Source organism: Danio aesculapii, chromosome 9, assembly GCF_903798145.1.
Source record: "Danio aesculapii chromosome 9, fDanAes4.1, whole genome shotgun sequence".
Classification (NCBI taxonomy): domain Eukaryota; kingdom Metazoa; phylum Chordata; class Actinopteri; order Cypriniformes; family Danionidae; genus Danio; species Danio aesculapii.
Genome location: NC_079443.1, coordinates 45,706,081 through 45,725,174, shown reverse-complemented (window position 1 = coordinate 45,725,174; position 19,094 = coordinate 45,706,081). Strand labels below are relative to the sequence as shown.

Here is a 19,094-nt window from a genome sequence, read left to right as displayed (position 1 = left end):
CTAGGCTCTTAAGCATTCAGCTGTATTAATAATCATAAAAACATAAGAAAGGATATGTATTACTCCATCCTGGAGCGGACATCCATCAGAAAATCCACTCATGATGATGATGATGATGATGATAATAATAATAATGATAATATTTGTACTATCCATAATAACTACTTGACATTTACAAATATTTAACAAAATAAATTAATTAATTTAAATATAAAAAACTGAGATTTTTTTTTTTAAACGCAAGATGAGTGCAATGTTAATAAACAAGGTAAAAATACAAGGTTCGATTCAATTTCGATAAATATGTTCAAGTGTATGAGATAAGTAGAGTGTTTTTTTAGCAGAAAAAGTCAATCCATCAGAAATCATCAGTACCTTTAATATTGTTGTGGAAACTGATTTGATTATGATGTGATTTTGCATGCATGTCTTGCTCAGACAACAAATTTGACATCTGTTTGCTGAATGCTTGAGCTCTTGACTTGCAGGTTAATATGCGCAGTTGTTATGAAATGGGTTTGAACAATCTTGAGTCGTTGTAATGGTGATTATTTGATTCGCTCTTCCGCAGCACTGGCTCACTGAACTGGAAATATTGGCCATGGTGTTTGCTGCTGCTATTCACGACTTTGAACACACTGGAACAACCAATAACTTCCACATCCAGACCAGGTTTGTGATCATCTTCAATAGACTTGATCAAGGGTTCAAAATAGAATAATAAGAAAAATCTTCTGCCTGTTTGCATTTGAAGTTTTCAGAAAAACAGACTCAACATCACACCTCATGATTTAGATCAATTTGCATTAATTGCATTAATCAATATTTGTACGAATGCAAGTTTATTTTATTTATTTATTTATTTATTTATTTATTTATTTATTTATTTATTTATTTATTTATTTATTTATCCATTCATTTATTTATTTATGTATTTTTGGTTTGTTTAAATGTGCATGTGTTCCATTAATAATAATAATTATCCTTAGTAGTAAACATTTATTATTAACATGTACTGTTTATAGAAATTATGTCATTTGACATTTATTATTATTTATCAAATGTTTGTAATTTTTTATTCTATTGGTGATAATATTGTAATCAGCATTCACTTTGTTGATTGTCTAGAATATATATTTACTAAAGTAAGCGTGTTTTTATTTTATTTATTTATTTTCTTTAAATTTAATTTAATTGTATTAATTTTCTTTAATTTGATTTAGTTTAATTTAATTTTTATTATTTATTTATTTAAATGTGCATGTGTTCCATTAATAATACTAAAATGGAATTATATAATAATAATAATAATAATAATAATAATAATAATAATAATAATAATAATAATAATAATCCTTAGTACTAAATATTTATTATTAATTAAAATGTATTAGCTATTTTTATTATAATTATTATTATGTACTGTTTATAGTAATAAGGTCATTAGACATTTATTATTATTTACCAAATGTTTATAATTTTTTAATTTATTTGTATTAATATTTTAATCAGCATTCACTTTGTTGATTGTCTAGAATATATATTTACTAAAGCAAGCATGTTTTTTAAATTTTGTTTATATATTTTGGCATTGTTTTATATATTTAGATTAAAATATTCATTATTTATGAATATTTTTATTCATATTTATTAATAATAGTTTTACTTTTATGGAAAAATATACATTTATCAACATATAAAATACATTTATACATTTTGTACTTATTTTATTAGTAAAAAATTTTTGTAAAATTAATATCATCTGTCATCTGACTGGCATTTTTTAATAAATATTTATGTTTAATATTTTAATTTTTATGAAATAAAGCAATTTGTCATTTAGTAAAATCTATATAATATGTATTAAATTTATATTTATCATTATTTTTAGAACCATCATTTCTGTCTTGGATAGAGTTTTTTATTTGCATTTAATAATTGACTAAGTATATAAAAATTATGTTTATCAAATATGGTTTCTATTTGCATTATTTATTTATGTATTTACTGTATAATTCACTTTTTATGTTTTGACATGGAAAATTATTTATTTGTTTGTTTGTTTAGATGTGCATGTGTTCCATTAATAATAATTATTATCCTTAGTAGTAAATATTTATTATTAACTTGTACTGTTTATAGAAATGAAGTCATTTGACATTTATTACTGTTTATCAAATGTTTAAATATTTTTATTCTATTCGTATTAATATTGTCATCAGCATTCACTTTGTTGATTGTCTCGAATATATATTTACTAAAGCAAGCGTGTTTTAACATTTTTTTAATATATTTTGGCATTGTTTTATATATTTACATTAAATTATTCATTATTTATGAATATTTTATTCATATTTATTACTAATAGTTTTACTTTTATGGAAAATATATGCTTATCAATATATAAAGAACATTTATAACTTTTGTACTTATTTTCTAGGTAACTTTTTCTAAGTAAAATTAATATCATTTGTCATCTGACTGGCATTTTTTATAAATATTTATGTTTAATATTTTAGTTTTTATGAAATAAGGCAATTTGTCATTTAGTACTATTTATATATCACATATTATATTTGTATTTATCATTATTATTATTTAGAACCATAATTTCTGTCTTGGATAGAATTTTGTATTATTGTTTGCATTTAATAATTTATTAATTATATAAAAAATACACAAATTTATGTATGTTTATCAGATATGGATTGTATTTGCATTTATTATCAGTATTTATAATTTATGTTTTATGTTTTGATATGAAAAATTGAATAGATTTTAATGCAAGCTTGTTGCAATGCATTATGGAAATGCTTTCTCACAGAAGGAGATGCATATATACAGTATATATATATATATATATATATATATATATATATATATATATATATATATATATATATATATATATATTGGCCACATAAGGTTATCATCTTAGCATAATGATGCTTCCTACCATTTGGAAGAGCACAGTTTGCATCTGGATCATGTCTGTGATGCATTAAAATGCTGCCTACGTAGACCACTCGCTAGGGTTTGGACCAGAGCCTTGTATAAGAGCCAAAGAGAAAGAGTGTGTGCATACGGTATACTGTTTAATAGACAGAGAAAATCCACTGCTTGCTTGTCAATCACAATTTATCTTACTCCCGGAGCAGAATTTATCTTGTTTTAAATTCATCTTCAGTAGCAGAATCGACGTCACATTCTGCACTTGATGTTGTTACTATGTGTCTCGTTCACATTTACAGCCAGTGGCGGATTTAGGCATGGGCAATATGGGCGATCGCCCAGGGCGGCATCTTGCTGGGGTGGCACAGGGAGATGGTGCAAAAAAAAAAAACACTTGTCTCCTGCTCCCTGTGTGAATCCTGATTGTAAACATGCACGGCAATATATGTGCTGTGAAACCAGAGTGACTGCCTTTTATGTTACCGTTATGACACATGGTGTCAACACATAGCGAGTTGTGCAAGTTAACAAAACTTAAGTTTATATAATATGATGATGACCTTATTTTGACGAAGCATGGCTATGACGCAGAAAGGGGGGATAATGAATCAGGGAGGTAAGACTTAATAACATTAGTTCTCAGCCTTGAGTCGGGTAATTCTAGGATAATTCTAAACAACATCTATATTTTCTTTGTATTTTAAAGAATTGTCATAATTATTATTCATGCTAAATATTTCTTGAGTGATCTTAGCACTTAGCAGCTTTGTCTTTACATTCTTTTCCGATTACATTAAGGATTGTTTTCTTTCATTTATTTAGAATAATAATTATATAATAATAATCATTTTATTTATAATAAATATAAATATTTTTATTTTTATCCCAATTCTGGTTTTGTCCATATTTTACCCAAAGTTGGGTTAAAGCAACAAACAATTATTTTTTTTTTTTCAGAATGTACATGTTTAATAATCCTTTTTATAACTAGATGTAACCTTGCAACTATTTATAAGTTTGAGGAGGGGGGGGGGGGGGGGGGTTGAGGGGCATAAATAGGGTGGTTTGCCCAGGGTGCCATTTAAGCCAGAACCACCACTGTTTACAGCAGGGTTCATTTTGACAGCATCATGTTGATTCAAAAGAAAGAAAAAAATGCATTTCTAGTTGCTAATAATATTGACCTTAGCTATTTTGATCTTAGCTATTTTACATTCAAAAAATACTTCTATTACCAGCCAATAGATTTTTCCAGGAGAAATAAACAAATAAAATAAAATGAGACCACAAACTGAATAAAAAGTCAAAGTTATAGTTACTAAAATCCAAACAAATTGTTTTGACGTTCTACATATGCCATCTGTCAGACACTTTTACGCAGTGAATTTCTTTCTAGTTTGACTAATGGAGGATTTAGCCAATGGGCACATGCTCTTTCGAAATATGGTGATGTTTATTCATCTACTGGACACGTTGTTGTTTTATTAGTCTTTTTGCACAGTCACTGGTTCAGTGACCTGTCAATCATTACGTGACATGACACAACACACCTGCCCTTTACAGCTTGAAGCTACAGTCACACCAGAGTTTGTGTGTGCGAAATTCTGTCGTACGGCGCTGCGAAAAGGGGTGGGATTAAACAAGATGATTAGACATTAAAAAAGCGAGCTATTGCTCAATATTTTACATTTTTGTCCAGAGAGGTCATGTTTTGATCCTCGATTGGTCTCACGCAGCCAAGTGATGCGGTTTCGCAGATCAGAGTTCACCAAGCTTGAACTTTGCACCGCAGCGTGCGTATGAATGGAAGTCTATGGGAGGAAAAGGCCAGTGTGACTGCAGCTTTAAGCTGCGGTCACACTGGGCTTTGTGTGTGCAAAATTCTGTCGTGTGGCACTGCGAAAAGGGGCGGGATTAAACAAGCTTATTAGACATTTAAAAAAGCGAGCGATTGTTCCATGTTTTAAATTTCTGCCCAGAGAGGTCGTGTTTTGATCCTCGATTGGTCTCATGCAGTCAAGTGATGCAACCTGCGAAACTTGACGCATGACCCCGCGTTTCCGGTCTGACGCATTCGCATGCGTATGAATGGAAGTCTATGGGAAAAAAAGTCAAGTGTGACCGCAACTTTATGCTAACAGTTCAAGCTAACCGAAGAGAAGTGAGTGCTGGCTAACAGATTAAGAATAACAATGTGAGCTAGCAAAACAAGCATTGTATATTTTGATATTACGCAGACTTTAAGAGTATAAGAGGTACAAGGTGAACCTTTTAGTTTTGGTGCCGTAGGTTACCACCCCAGTGACAGCTCTGGGCAATTGAGACAACAATTGCATTTGAGATCACAGATGTTAAATTTAAAAATCTCTCTTTTAGATCTGTCTGTAGTTTTACATCAATGGCGCCAAATGCAGAGTGTTCTTGTGCGTCACATGACAAGTTTGAAGAAAATTCAGGGCAATATTTTCGGCATAAATGACTTTGAAATTTCATTATTTTACCCACACAAAACTTCAGAAGACTTGAAAGGTACTGCATGAGTCATATGATCTACTTTAATGTTATTTTTACGGTGCTTTTTGTCCTTTTTGAAGCTTGACAGCCCCTGGTGACAATAAGCTTTCATAAAGAACCCTTTGTGTTCTGTGACAGACAGAAAGAAAGTGGTAAAGACTTGCAATGACATGAAGGTGAATAAATTATACAGCGCTGAAAATGATGCTGCGACAGAACAAAAAAAAAAAATGCAATTTCTACATGAAAGGATTATTAAAAGATTTATGTGTTATTTAAGTTTTATTACTCTTGGGAATGTGTTGTAGATTATTTTAAAAGTAAACAGGTCTTGTTTTCATCTGAAAGAATTAAATCAGGAACACCCTTGTTCTAAAGCAACATTTTTATTTTGTTTAATATTAAATTACTAATTTCATGTAACTAAAAGAATTATTAATTTATGACTTAATTGTTATTAATTATTCTAATTTAACTAAGTGAATTAATTAATTATTTATTAATGACTCAATTTTATTTATCATTCTAATTAACCTAAAATTATTACTTATTTATTAATGACTTAATTATTATTAATTATTCTATTTTAACCAAATTAATTACTTATTATTTACTTAATTGTTATTCATTATTCTATTTTAACCAAATTAATTACTTATTATTTACTTAATTGTTATTCATTATTCTAATTTAACTAAATGAATTACTTAATTACTTATTAATTACTTAATTGCTATTCCTTATTGCAATTTAACTAAATGAATTACCTAATAATGTATTAATTACTTTCATTGTTATTCATTATTCTAATTTAACTAAATGAATTACCTAAATATTTAATAATTACTTAATTGTTATTCATTCTAATTTAACTGAATGAGTTAATTATTCATTAAATCCTTAACTGTTATTAATTATTCAAATTTAACTAAATAAATTACCTAATTATTTATTAATTACTTAATTGCTATTTATTATTCAAATTTAACTAAATGACTTAATTATTTATTAATTACTTTATTGTTATTCATTATTCTAATTTAACTTAATATTACTCATTTATTTTTACATTTATTTATTTATAGTTTATTTATTTATTTTATTTTATCATTATTGCTATTCTTTTTTTCTTGTATCTGAGAAAGAGTTAATAATTCTGATGTAAAATGATAACACAGTAATATGTGTATAGATGATTTCTATAAAAAGTGTTTTTTCTGTTCTTTCTCTCTTCAAAAAACAATAAAGAGAACAGTTAATAAAGATTAATTTCAGGCAAGAAGAAACATCAAAAATGGTAATTCTAATAGTGCTCAATTCAATGTAGAAAACAGTGCTTACAAGTACAGTATATTTTACTTTGACTAATAAAGTAATACAAATTTAATAAAACCTGTTTAATTGTTCTGATACTAGCGTTCTTAAAAATATTTGAGCCTTTTTTCACTTAATTATTTAGACGCTTTTATTGTGTAAATGTCAAGGTTGCTGTGTTCAGTTAGAAAGCTCATTACATTAGTTGTGGTGAAATGAGGCATGCATATTAATGATCTCAGAGCTACATGAGTCTGCGTTGAGGAGGTCATGGCCCATGAGTCTTGTCACAGTTTTTGTCTTCTGATTGGCTCGTCGTCCATGAGGGTTTTACACTTTTACATGAAATTTACTTGATAACGAGTAAACAATGATGACTGAGGCTGTATGTCCATTTCCATATACTGATCTCTTATTATTCTACTATTATAGGGCACCTTTAACTTAATTGTTTTTTACCAAATGTAAGTTGATTAAACCTAAAACAATTAAGTTGTCCCTCAAAAAAACTTGAGAATTGTGTTGATTCAGCTGATTGGGTGTAGCGAAACTTACTTTTTTTTCTGTGGACCTTTTAAAATGTACTACAATGATATAAATGGGTAAAAAAAACTCTTCTCTGACTTATTTGCACAGATCAGAAGTGGCCATCCTGTACAATGACCGCTCTGTTCTGGAAAACCATCATGTGAGCGCAGCCTACAGACTCATGCAGGAGGACGAGATGAACATCCTGGTCAACCTCTCCAAAGATGACTGGAGGTGTGGAAACAGGAGGAATGGAGGCAGATTTCTGGGACAGAGGCTGTGCTTTGAGTCCTGCTGAGCCTCTGTGTTGTGTTTCCCACAGGGAGCTGCGCACGCTGGTCATTGAGATGGTCATGAGTACTGATATGTCCTGCCATTTCCAGCAGATCAAGACCATGAGGAACTCTCTGCAGCAGCCTGAGGGGTGAGTAACACTGAGAATGAAAATCTGACACTGGGACTGCTTTATCAAAATGTGCCATGCTTTTTGCATAGTACCTCCAGAATGAGACTCTGGCCCTGAAGAAGCACTGCAATAAATGTAATATTTTTTAAAATATTTAAAATATCTTGAAAATATGAACATTTATTTTACCCCTGTATTTTCAATGGATTTTCTGCGCTAGTTTACACTCTTTCATCTTGTTTTACTCTTAAACAACTAAATGAATGCTTAAGTCTATTTAGCTGATTGTATGTTAATTAGACTAAAATATCGATTCTGTAAAAGGATCCAAATGAAATTGAAAATAGTCACATAAATATTTAACCGGAATTGGCTAAAAAGCACTAACTGTTCATAAAACCCATCCTCCGCTGTTCTCTCATATGCATTGACTTGCGTGCAATTTACTTGTGCAAATACTAATTCCCCGTTTGGTGTGAACCCAGCATAAGTTTCGTTATCGCCACCTGTTGGTCTGGCGTGCCCTTAACATGCATCACAGTGCATTTTTCATGTGGACGGAGATTTTTTTGAACACATTTATAAAAATACCCAAGGCCCAGACCTAAAGCCCTGTACACATGAACACAGGTATTTTGAAAACCACATTTTTTTCTATGCATTTTTTTGTCCAAACCAAAAGTGACTGAAACCAAAACTGTCTAAACTCCAACCAGGGTGAAGATTTTCCTGAAACTCTGGGTAAATTGTGGTCGTGTGGCCACTAAAGGTTTTTGCCTTATGATGTCATGACACTGGATTCACATCTGGGCTCTATTTTAATGATCTAGGCGCAAAGTCTAAAACGCAGTGCACAAATACAATAAAGGCGTGTCCGAATCCACTTTTGCTATTTTAAGGACGGAAAAATACGCTCTGCACCACGGCACATGGTCTAACAGGGTTATGCTTATTTTTTTATGATTTATGGGCGTGTTTTGAGAATTAACCAATCAGAGCAATCAGAGTCTTATTTCACATTCCCTTTAAGTTTCAGTTGCATCGCACCATGGTGCATTTGCTATTTACATGGTGGACTTTGTAAGTGGGAATAACTAAACGCATTACTAGTTAGCAAACAGTTAAACAGAGCATCTGCAGCGAGAGGATAAAGAATGAGCCTTCTCCTATTGGCTTCTTTACTTTCTCTTTCTCTCTTTTGTGGATAAGGAAACGGTGTTGTACGCACTTCGCTGAAGACATCCATTAGCCTGCATAATTAATTTTGTTTGTTAAGTGCAAAGATTTGTTTCAAAACTATTTCTAAATTCAGTTTTAATTTCCAGCAAACAAATAAATATACAATAATAAAGAAGTGTGGTCAAAAAACTGAGTTATATCCAAACACACGTCCTATGCCCCATATGGTCCAAAACCGGACAGGTGGACAAAATATAAACTTGTTTTTTATTAAAATAAATATAAATATGCATGTAATAAATAACACTGCTAATAATAATAACATTATACAAATGCAAATTGCCATGAATAAACTGAAAAAGCCCCCCGAGATGACGACGGCATGGAGGCAGTGGTTTTTATATTTATGTAGAAAATAATAGTTTTTGTAATATTTTAATCCTTTAATTGGTATTCCGCCTCTGTTCTCTGTTTGCATTGACTTGTATGCAGTTTACTTATACAGATACTTATTTCCCCATTTGGTGCCAACCCAGCATAAAAGGCCTTTATGGTGACTTGTTGGTTCGGCATGCCCTTAACATGCATCAGTGTGTTTTTGTTGTTTCATGTGAACAGAGATTTTTATTTTTTTATTTAGATAATTTTGTAGATAAAGAGAATCAGACAAAAACAATATTTTTTTTTTCCCCCAGTTAATGAGAAAAATGACAGGTCATTCTCTATTTGTCAGTTCTTAACTTTAAACGCTTTCCTCTGAAGTCCTTTGTTCTATTTTTAACAGTAGTTATTTTAAGACTCTTAAATACATTTTAGTTTATTTTTAACTTCATTTCATGTCTGCTAATGTCTAATATCACCACTGCCTATTTTTGTATATTGTTTTTTCATTGAGAACATTTTCTTCAAAACATGCAGGCATGCATACATGCATTTTATTTTCCATTATGTGCCAAAGTTTTAGAAAATACAATCTAAAGGTAAATAATCATTAACCATTAAAAACTGTGTTTTTGAAAATTTCTTATGCTCACCAAACTTACATTTATGAATGATCAAAAATACAGCAAAAACAGTAAATATTATTGCATTGAAGTATCTATTTTCATTTAATTTAATTACTTTAGTTATCTCTGAAATATTTCTTATTTGTTGATTTTGGTGATCAAGAAACATTTATTATTATTATTATTATTATTATTATTATTATTATTATTATTGTTATCCATTTTGTGGAAACAAAAGTTTAAATTTAAGCCCCTTAACACTATATACAGCAATACAGTACACCCAATTCCAATGAATATTTTTATCCATTTCAGTGAATATGGATAATATATATTGGTGCATTTAAACAAAACAGATTTATTAAACTGATATATTTATTAAAATAAAATTTTAGTCACAGAACATCTTTAGAAATTGAAAGAAAATACAATTTAATTCATGCAAAATATTGCAAAAAGAATGACAAACTACAACATTTCAACAAAATTGAATATATTTTTGTTTCTCTTGATTTTAGCTATTTTTGAAAATGTTATTTAATATTTTTCCCTAACATAAATTTGGGCTCTAATTTTTGATAAGAAGATGTTTTGTTAGATTAGCTCCAAATTTGGCTTTAGTACAGGATGAACAAATGTATATATGAGTAATATCACACGAGTAGCAGTGTGATGTGACTGTATATCGGCACTGATGGGAGCCATGCTTTGGCCTAGTGCCTTAGTGTCCCACCGGTGACGATATACAGCCATATCGCACAGCTACAAGTGTGATATTGCATTTATAAAACAGTTCGACGGCATAATCGTGTATATAAAAAAGAAAATCAAACACAGAGTCTAAAAACCCTTTTGCAAGAGGAACTACTTTCTTCCGCCATTCATTCTCATCTGCTCCTGACGTCAGAACAGCAGGAACCATTGCTAAGTCCCCAACGTCACTTTAGAGCTAGTATTTGAATGATTCTCTAGCGTAATGTCTAAAGTGATGACAAAACAGGTGATTTTGCTGACATTTTAAGATTATAAGACTGAACGGCATGAGATTTCCCAGTATTTCTCTGTTGCAATTGGGAGATCACAATATTACTATGGTATAAATACAGCACTACAAAATACAAAAGAGAGAGATCGACTTAGAAAGTGATTTACCTGTTTAATAATGATTTAATCAGCTGTAGTTTGAAGTTACAGTTTTTCTCTTAGGGTTTATTATGCGGTCTCTGTGGTCATCTTGTGGATGATCTTCGTCAACCATCTTTGCTCAAAGACAGGCTAATGGCAGCCAATGCGCTGTCTCTCAGAAATTAAAAAAATTTAAAAACAGGCACTATCCTTATAAATAAACGGCATAGTTGCAATCTAAACAACTACATTCTCGACTAAAAAAGCCTCAAAAGTACATAATGTTGTCCAACAGCAGCTATATTTGTCAAACTGTAGCGTGTCCTCTGCTTGTCGCTGTATGTGGGTGGAGTAATAAGGTTAGGAGTGAAGGGTTAAGAGGCTGGACGAGTGATGTTATTAGCAGAATATTGCATGGCTATCAGCCAATCAGATTCAAGAAGCAGACAGAACCATTGTATAAGCACAAATATAACATTGTAAAGCATCCTATAGAAAATATTAATTTAAATGAGAGATTTGTGGGGGGTGTACTCATATATGCTGAGCACTGTATAAAATAAGTCGTTTTATCCACAAAATTTTGATTTCATGAAATGCGCATTTGTAATTAAATACTTTTGTTATATCTGTATTTTACATTTATATATTTAATCATGGATATTAGTAGACTACAGCTTTTCTTCTCCCCCCGCCCCACCCCCCAATACCATTTTTTGTTAAGCTGTAATAAAACTCAAAGTAGTTAATATTTCTAAATTACGTATGATCAATAGAAAAAACAATACAGAGAGACAAACATGTTTATGAGTGTAAGTTTTGGTGTGAGACTATGGGTTATTTTAAATGCATCATGGTTTATTTGACTGTATTTTAAGTGACTCTGTGCTGAATGTGTGTCTTTCAGAATAGACAAGGCTAAAGCGCTGTCTCTGATGCTGCACGCGGCGGATATCAGTCATCCTGCGAAGGGCTGGAAGCTGCACTACCGCTGGACTCAAGCCCTCATGGAGGAGTTCTTCAGACAGGTACAACACACACACATCTGCCACAGCACTAGCTCAACTCCCTCAGACGCACACATCATCCCACTGAACTAGAATCCATCAGACAGCTTATGCACAAGATGGAAAAAAAACCAAATAGCAAAACAGAACAATAAATGCATGAACACTTTGTTTTTGAAAGATACAAAAGATTATTCATCATTTATGTTTCAGTGCACAGTGGCAGTCAGAGAATTGTGTGTGTGTATATACTGTATATATATATATATATATATATATATATATATATATATATATATATATATATATATATATATATATATATATATATATATATATATATATATATATATATATATATATATATATATATATATATATATATATATATATATATATATATACATATATATATATACATACAATATATATGATTTTTTTTCTTTTTAAAATATTTTCTACATGATGTTTAGCAGAGCAAGGAAATTTTCACAGTATGTCTGATAAAAAAAATACTTCTGTAGAAAGTCGTATTTGTTTTATTTAGGCTAGAATAAAAGCAGTTTTTAATTGTTATCAAAATTATTTTAAGGTCAATATTATTAGCCCCTTTAAGCTATTTTTTTTTCAGTTATCTACAGAACAAACCACTGTTATACAATGACTTGCCTCTTTATCTTAACCTGCCTAGTTAACCTAATTAACCTAGTTAAGCCTTTAATTGTCACTTTAAGCTGTATAGAAGTGTCTTGAAAAATATCTAGTCAAATATTATTTACTGTCATCATGGCAAAGATCAAATAAATCAGTTATTAGAAATGAGTTAATAATACGATTATGTTTAGAAATGTGTTGAAAAAAAGCTTTTCTCCGTTATATATGGATATTATATGGATAATTTATTATAACAATAATTATGTAGAAATTATACATAAAACAAAGAATAAATGTACTGTAATGGTACAATTACATTTTATAAGCTGGAGTTCAGGATTTTTAGTTTTTAATCCTATTACTTTTGCAAAGTGGAAACTATTTTACAACACATTTTGTTTCTTTGTTTCTGTATTATATATAAATAAATGTTATATGTGTGTGTGCATGCATGTGTGTGTGTCTGCATATACAGTTAAAGTCAAAATTATTAGCTCTCATTATTCAAATATTTCCCAAATTATGTTTAACAGAGCAAGGAATTTTTAACAGTATGTCCTATAATATTTTTTCTTCTGGAGAAAGTCTTATTTGTTTTATTTAGGCTAGAATAAAAGCAGTCTTTAATTGTTATCAACCATTTTAAGGTCAATATTATTAGCTGCTTTAAACTATATTTTTTTTCAGTAATCTACAGAACAAACCACAGTTATACAATAACTTGCCTATTACCCTAACCTGCCTTGTTAACCTAATTAACCTAATTAAGCCTTTAAATGACACTTTAAGCTGAATACTAATATCTAGTCAAATATTATGTACTGTCATCATGGCAAAGATAAAATAAATCAGTTATTAGAAATGAGTTATTAAAACTATTATGTTTAGAAATGTTGAAAAAAAAATCTGCTCCCCGTCAAACTGAAATTGAGGATAAAATAAACAGGGGGGGCTAATAATTGATTTCAGCTGTATATGTACAGGATCTTTATTCTAGAAATATATATACAGTATATTTGTCTTCATTTGTCTTGCAATTTGCAATCAATACCCCATCGTCTCAGAAATCTCGGGTACATGATGTCTCAGTATAGAGAGGAAAGCTTTATTAGACTGTGCTCAGAGTGTTGTTCACAGTGTGACTGAATGATTGTTTTATTGACTCGACAGGGGGACAAAGAAGCAGAACTAGGACTGCCTTTCTCTCCGCTCTGTGACCGCAAAGCCACCATGATCGCCCAGTCTCAGATAGGTAGAGTTACAACACACACACACACACACACAGGCACGCACACACTTGTATATGCAGTATGCATTTTATACTGTAAAAAACCCTTATGGCCTAACCCAACCCTCCAAGAAAACCTGTGGCAAAATTTAAATGTCAAAAGACCCCATTAAGTATGATTTTTAACTGTTTTGAATTATAAGGACAAAGTAAACCACATCAACAGTGTAATACACTGGTTAGACATTATCCATGTCACTACACAATTGTGAGGGCATTACATAAGCCTCCATCCTACACCTAACCCTAGTTCTTATATGCATTTAAGAAAAGTATCATCCACTGTATCATATCTGGGCCTTCTGAAAAATGGGGGCATAAGGAATGTTCTCATAATTCCCCCTCTCCTTGTAATACCTGTGTAATACCCATGCCATTATTCAAAATTCTGTCCTGATATGTTACACGCACACACACACACACACACACACGCACACACACACACACACACACACACGCACACTTCCTAACTATACTTCCTCTGCAGTATACGCAGTGTGTTTATATCTAAAGTTTCTGTATGCCGTACACGGATGATCTGCTACTGTACATTTGCTAAAGGAAGCAGACGTTATGCAGTATTGTATCCCAGTGCGCTTAGCTTGACCTGTTTTTAAGGTTGATGAACTAGAAGCAATGATGAACTATTTTTAGCATCTTTATCTTTCAAACTGCCTTAAAGGAATTTCTTTGTTCTTAACAACTCCAGACACTATTTTAACAACACTATAGAGTATGTGTACTGTATACCTTTTTTCTTTCTTTTTGGATTTAATTTATATATCAGTATATTTAAGTTGTGTACTGTATGTATTTTTTCTTTCTTTTTTCTATCTATATATCTATTTGTCTGTCTGTCTATCCGTCAATCTGTCCGTCAATCTGTCCGTCAATCTGTCCGTCAGTCTGTCTGTCTGTCTGTCTGTCTGTTTGTCTGTCTATCGATAGTGAATCGAATCTATCTATCTGTCTATCTGACTATCCTTCAGTCATTCTGTCTGTCGTCTGTCTGTCTTTCTGTCTGTCTATCTGTCTGTCTATCTGTCTCTCTGTCTCTGTCTGTCCGTCCATCCATCCATCCATCCATCCATCCATCCATCCATCCATCCATCCATCCATCCATCCATCCATCCATGACAGTTTTTCTCAGTGGCTTTGGTGGATTTCTCACAACACTATTTACATTTGCACAATAGTTAAAGCATTTCTCAAAACAATTAGTACAAACTGCAAAACCTAATAACCCGCAAAAGAATGTCACTTGCTCAAAATGGATAGCTCATTCCTCAAAGGCAAGTATTGTTGTCAATGAAAGTGTCAGTGTCATCAAGATGAAAAGTCCTGACACCATTTATTATGAACAATATAGTCAAATAGCTTTATCATGTTTTAATTATGACAGTTTACTCTGTAAATGTTTTCCAATGCAAAAAAAGTCAGATTTTGGTGACCGTTCCAGAAAATGCTCAAGACAGCACTATATACTAATTTGCACAGCCATTTGAAAACTACAGTAAAGTTACTGCATTTAGTGAGGTATCTGAGTACAAGACACTGAATATGCATGTTTCACATTTTTACTGCATATGCTCTTTACAATTCTAATTTATTCACAGCATTGTGCAAAAGAATAAATACACCCTTATTTACAACAAACATAAACTTCCTTTAGGTAGAGCTGTGCACAACAGACAATACTGCAGTACATATTGGAACTGAAACCTACAACATACACAGGTCTGTAAGTCATTCATGAAATTGTTTAATTTATAAAACATTTTCAGGGGAAAAAAGGGATTTTTTTTTTTTTTAATAACATTAGCTTGACAGATTTTGGCAACTAGTTCAACATTTTTGTATACAAATGACTCAAGTAATCAAATGAGGACTATTAGCTTTATATGGAATGACTATTCAGCATTCACAAGTTTAGTTAACTTTCACTGACATGACATAAGCCAATGATGTTATAAAACAGCAGAGAGCTGTATGAAAGCAATTGATGCATATCCAAAAGCATTTGCAATTTGTTGGAAGGAATAAGAAACTACTCTCATGTGCACAAATGACTAATATTTAAGACTTTAAAGAAATGCTTTAACTGTTGTGCAAATGTAAATAGTGTAAATGTAAGTAGTGAAAAATGCACCTAAGCAACTGAGAAAAACTAATGAAATGGATGTTACTCATGAACATCTATGCTAAATTGGCTCATTTGTGCACCTTATAGATCTACGTTTCACACGCAAACAAATGATACATTTTCTAACGTCGCAGAAATATTACAGTCAGATGGATTGTGTCTGTAGATTGAGTAATGTGTCTGTATGATGTTGTGATGATTTTTCACACATCGCCGTGTTCAGTCTAGTCATGCTCAGCTCTTTACTGCCATCAAGAGGCCGCCGGGAGAACAACATCCTGTCTTTAATGTTTAATAGAGCTCATAAACAAATACGCTTTGATTTAACGACACAATAACTGCAGGCGTCTTGATTGGATTCATGGCCATTATTGCTAACGAGTTTCTGGCTGGTTAAATAAATGACTAAAGCATTATAAGCAAATAACTTTTTTTTCTTCTGTCTTTCAAAGGATTCATTGATTTTATTGTGGAGCCCACATTCTCTGTCCTGGTCGACACCACAGAGAAGATCATTAGTCCTCTCATAGAGGAAGCTGTCAAATCTGGAGGAGTGCGCAGGTCCAGGTGAGAACAATAATATACAATAATGCAATATACAGTGCTCCGCATAATTGAATACAACCCATATTGAAAATGAATATTTTTATACATTTCTCAGTTAATATAGATCATATATTTTGGTGCGTTTAAACAAAACAGTATTATTAAAGGGATATATTCATTCATTCATTTTCTTTTCGGATTAGTCCCTTTATTAATCAATGGTCGCCACAGCAGAATGAACTGCCAACTTATCCAGCACATGTTTTACGCAGCGGATGCCCTTCCAGCCGCAACCCATCTCTGGGAAACATCCATGCACACTCACTCACTCACATACACTACGGACAATCTTAGCCTTCCAAATTCACCTGTACCTGCATGTCTTTGGACTGTGGGGGAAACCGGAGCACCCGGAGGAAGCCCACGCGAATGAATGTTCTGATTTTTTAATAGCACTACTGTTTGTTAACACTTTAAAGGGCTTTGTTTGTTAAAATTAGTTAATTAAACCAGTGACAATTAAACTACTAAAGTGACATTTAAAACTACTATTAAAACCAAACAAATTATTAATCTTAAGTGATTTTTAAGAAAATAAGAAACCAATTTCTTAATGTTTAATAACTGATTAAAAACTTTTATTTCATTGAGCTAATAAAAGTTCATTTGTATCTTCATTCATTTGTTTATTTTCTTTATTAATCTGGGGTTGCCACAGCGTAATGATCCACCAACTTATCCAGCATATGTTTTACGCAGCGGATGCCCTTTCAGCCACAACCCATCCCTGGGAAATATCCATACACATTCATTCACACACATACACTATGGCCCAATTCACCTGTACCACATGTCTTTGGACTGTGGGGGAAACCAGAGCACCCAGAGGAAACCCCACACGAACGCAGGGAGAACATGCAAACTCCACACAGAAACGGCAACTTACTCAGCCGAGGCTCGAACCAGTGACCTTCTTGCTGTGAGGCGACAGCACTGCCTACTGCGCCACTGCATCGCCCATCATTTGTATATTTTTAATGTTTTTTTTAAACAATCTTTCACAAAGTAGCTTTTTCTGATGAAAAAGCAGATTTTTTCCAGATTTTTTTTCTTTTTCTGTTTCCTAATGCGTCCTTTTGAAAAGTGTTACCTAAAATGAACGCCTCAGTTTGGTGCAGAGTTATCATACAAAACTCAAGTAAATCATTGGATTTGCTTGTAGGCTATTTATAATGGATCTTTTATAAGAACTATTATTAATAACTTTAATTTTCCAAATGCAAAAAAAAGTTGGTTTGTTGGTTGTGTATGCTATATGCAAAATGGTGCATTCCCTGGCCTTAGGCTACACACGCTCCGCATGTCTGTTGTTAGGCTACGGGATACGGAGCCCTGATGACCTACAGACAAATTCACGGCTTGTGTTTAGGATAGTTCTCTTTAAGCTAGCCTACATATTATAACTTCAATTAAAAATTCGTTTTAGAATCCATTTGATTTGAGTTTCGTACCTGTATGTGTTCTTTTGTTCATGCAGGATTAAATTACATAAATTAATTTGTAAGTTAATTCTTTAGTTTCATAGATTTAGTAGGACTATAGGAACAAATTATTCCATTTCATAATTAATTATTAAAATATAAATAGGCCCACACTTAATCTGCGGGCGCAGAATTCCACAGATTTTCCGCAGATTTGCGCAGATTTTTAGCCCATCATTAATTCTGTTTATTTACTTGAGTAAATGTGTGTAAATCTATATTTATTCAGTTTTTAAATTAATTACTGTAAAATTATTGACTAATATGAAAATATTCATCTGATTTATGTACAATGCAGTTTGTACAGTAATATTTTCTGTCTTTTAGTAGAGATATTATATGAAAAACTTGCTTTGTTTACCAAACATTGTGAATCTAAATGGATTTGCACATTTTAAACGTGAAATAAAAGTTAAAAAGATATATTTTTTTATTTCACATATTAGGGTTTTAGTTATCATACTCATAATCATAAATAATTTCACAGAAATCTGCAGATTTTTACCAAAATTCTCCATAGAAATAGCAAAAAACGTCCGCAGATTCCGTCTGGCCCTAAGTATAACTTTAAGTCGGCGGCAAAAGCCTAGTGGTTAAGTGCGCCGACATATAGCACCAAGGTGCTCACAGCGATCCAAGTTCGATTGCCGGCTCGAGGTCTTATGCCGATTCTTCCCATCTCTCTGCTCCCAATGCTTCACTGTCATATCACATTAAAGGTGAAAAAATACTAAAAAATAATGATAAAAAAAAAGTATAACTTTAAGTAAAACAAGGATATGCATTATTAAGACATAGTCGTGGTAGCGAATTTATGTTCAGAGCTCCGTAGTTTAAAATAGGCTAACAGTCAGTTAAACTAGTATAAGATAACACACACAGCTGCCTAA

General features: G+C 31.8%; 1 protein-coding gene across 2 annotated transcripts in view; it reads left to right on the top strand.

Moving 5' to 3' along the window:
- The window catches only part of pde1a (phosphodiesterase 1A, calmodulin-dependent), a 145,838-nt gene that overhangs the window by 122,394 nt on the left and 4,350 nt on the right, over positions 1 to 19,094 (top strand). For both annotated transcript variants that reach the window (XM_056465853.1, XM_056465854.1), the window contains 6 exons: positions 572 to 672; positions 7,417 to 7,542; positions 7,631 to 7,732; positions 11,933 to 12,053; positions 13,857 to 13,938; positions 16,570 to 16,684. In XM_056465853.1, coding sequence (XP_056321828.1) covers positions 572 to 672; positions 7,417 to 7,542; positions 7,631 to 7,732; positions 11,933 to 12,053; positions 13,857 to 13,938; positions 16,570 to 16,684 — 647 coding nt within the window. The remainder of the gene's footprint in view (positions 1 to 571; positions 673 to 7,416; positions 7,543 to 7,630; positions 7,733 to 11,932; positions 12,054 to 13,856; positions 13,939 to 16,569; positions 16,685 to 19,094) is intronic.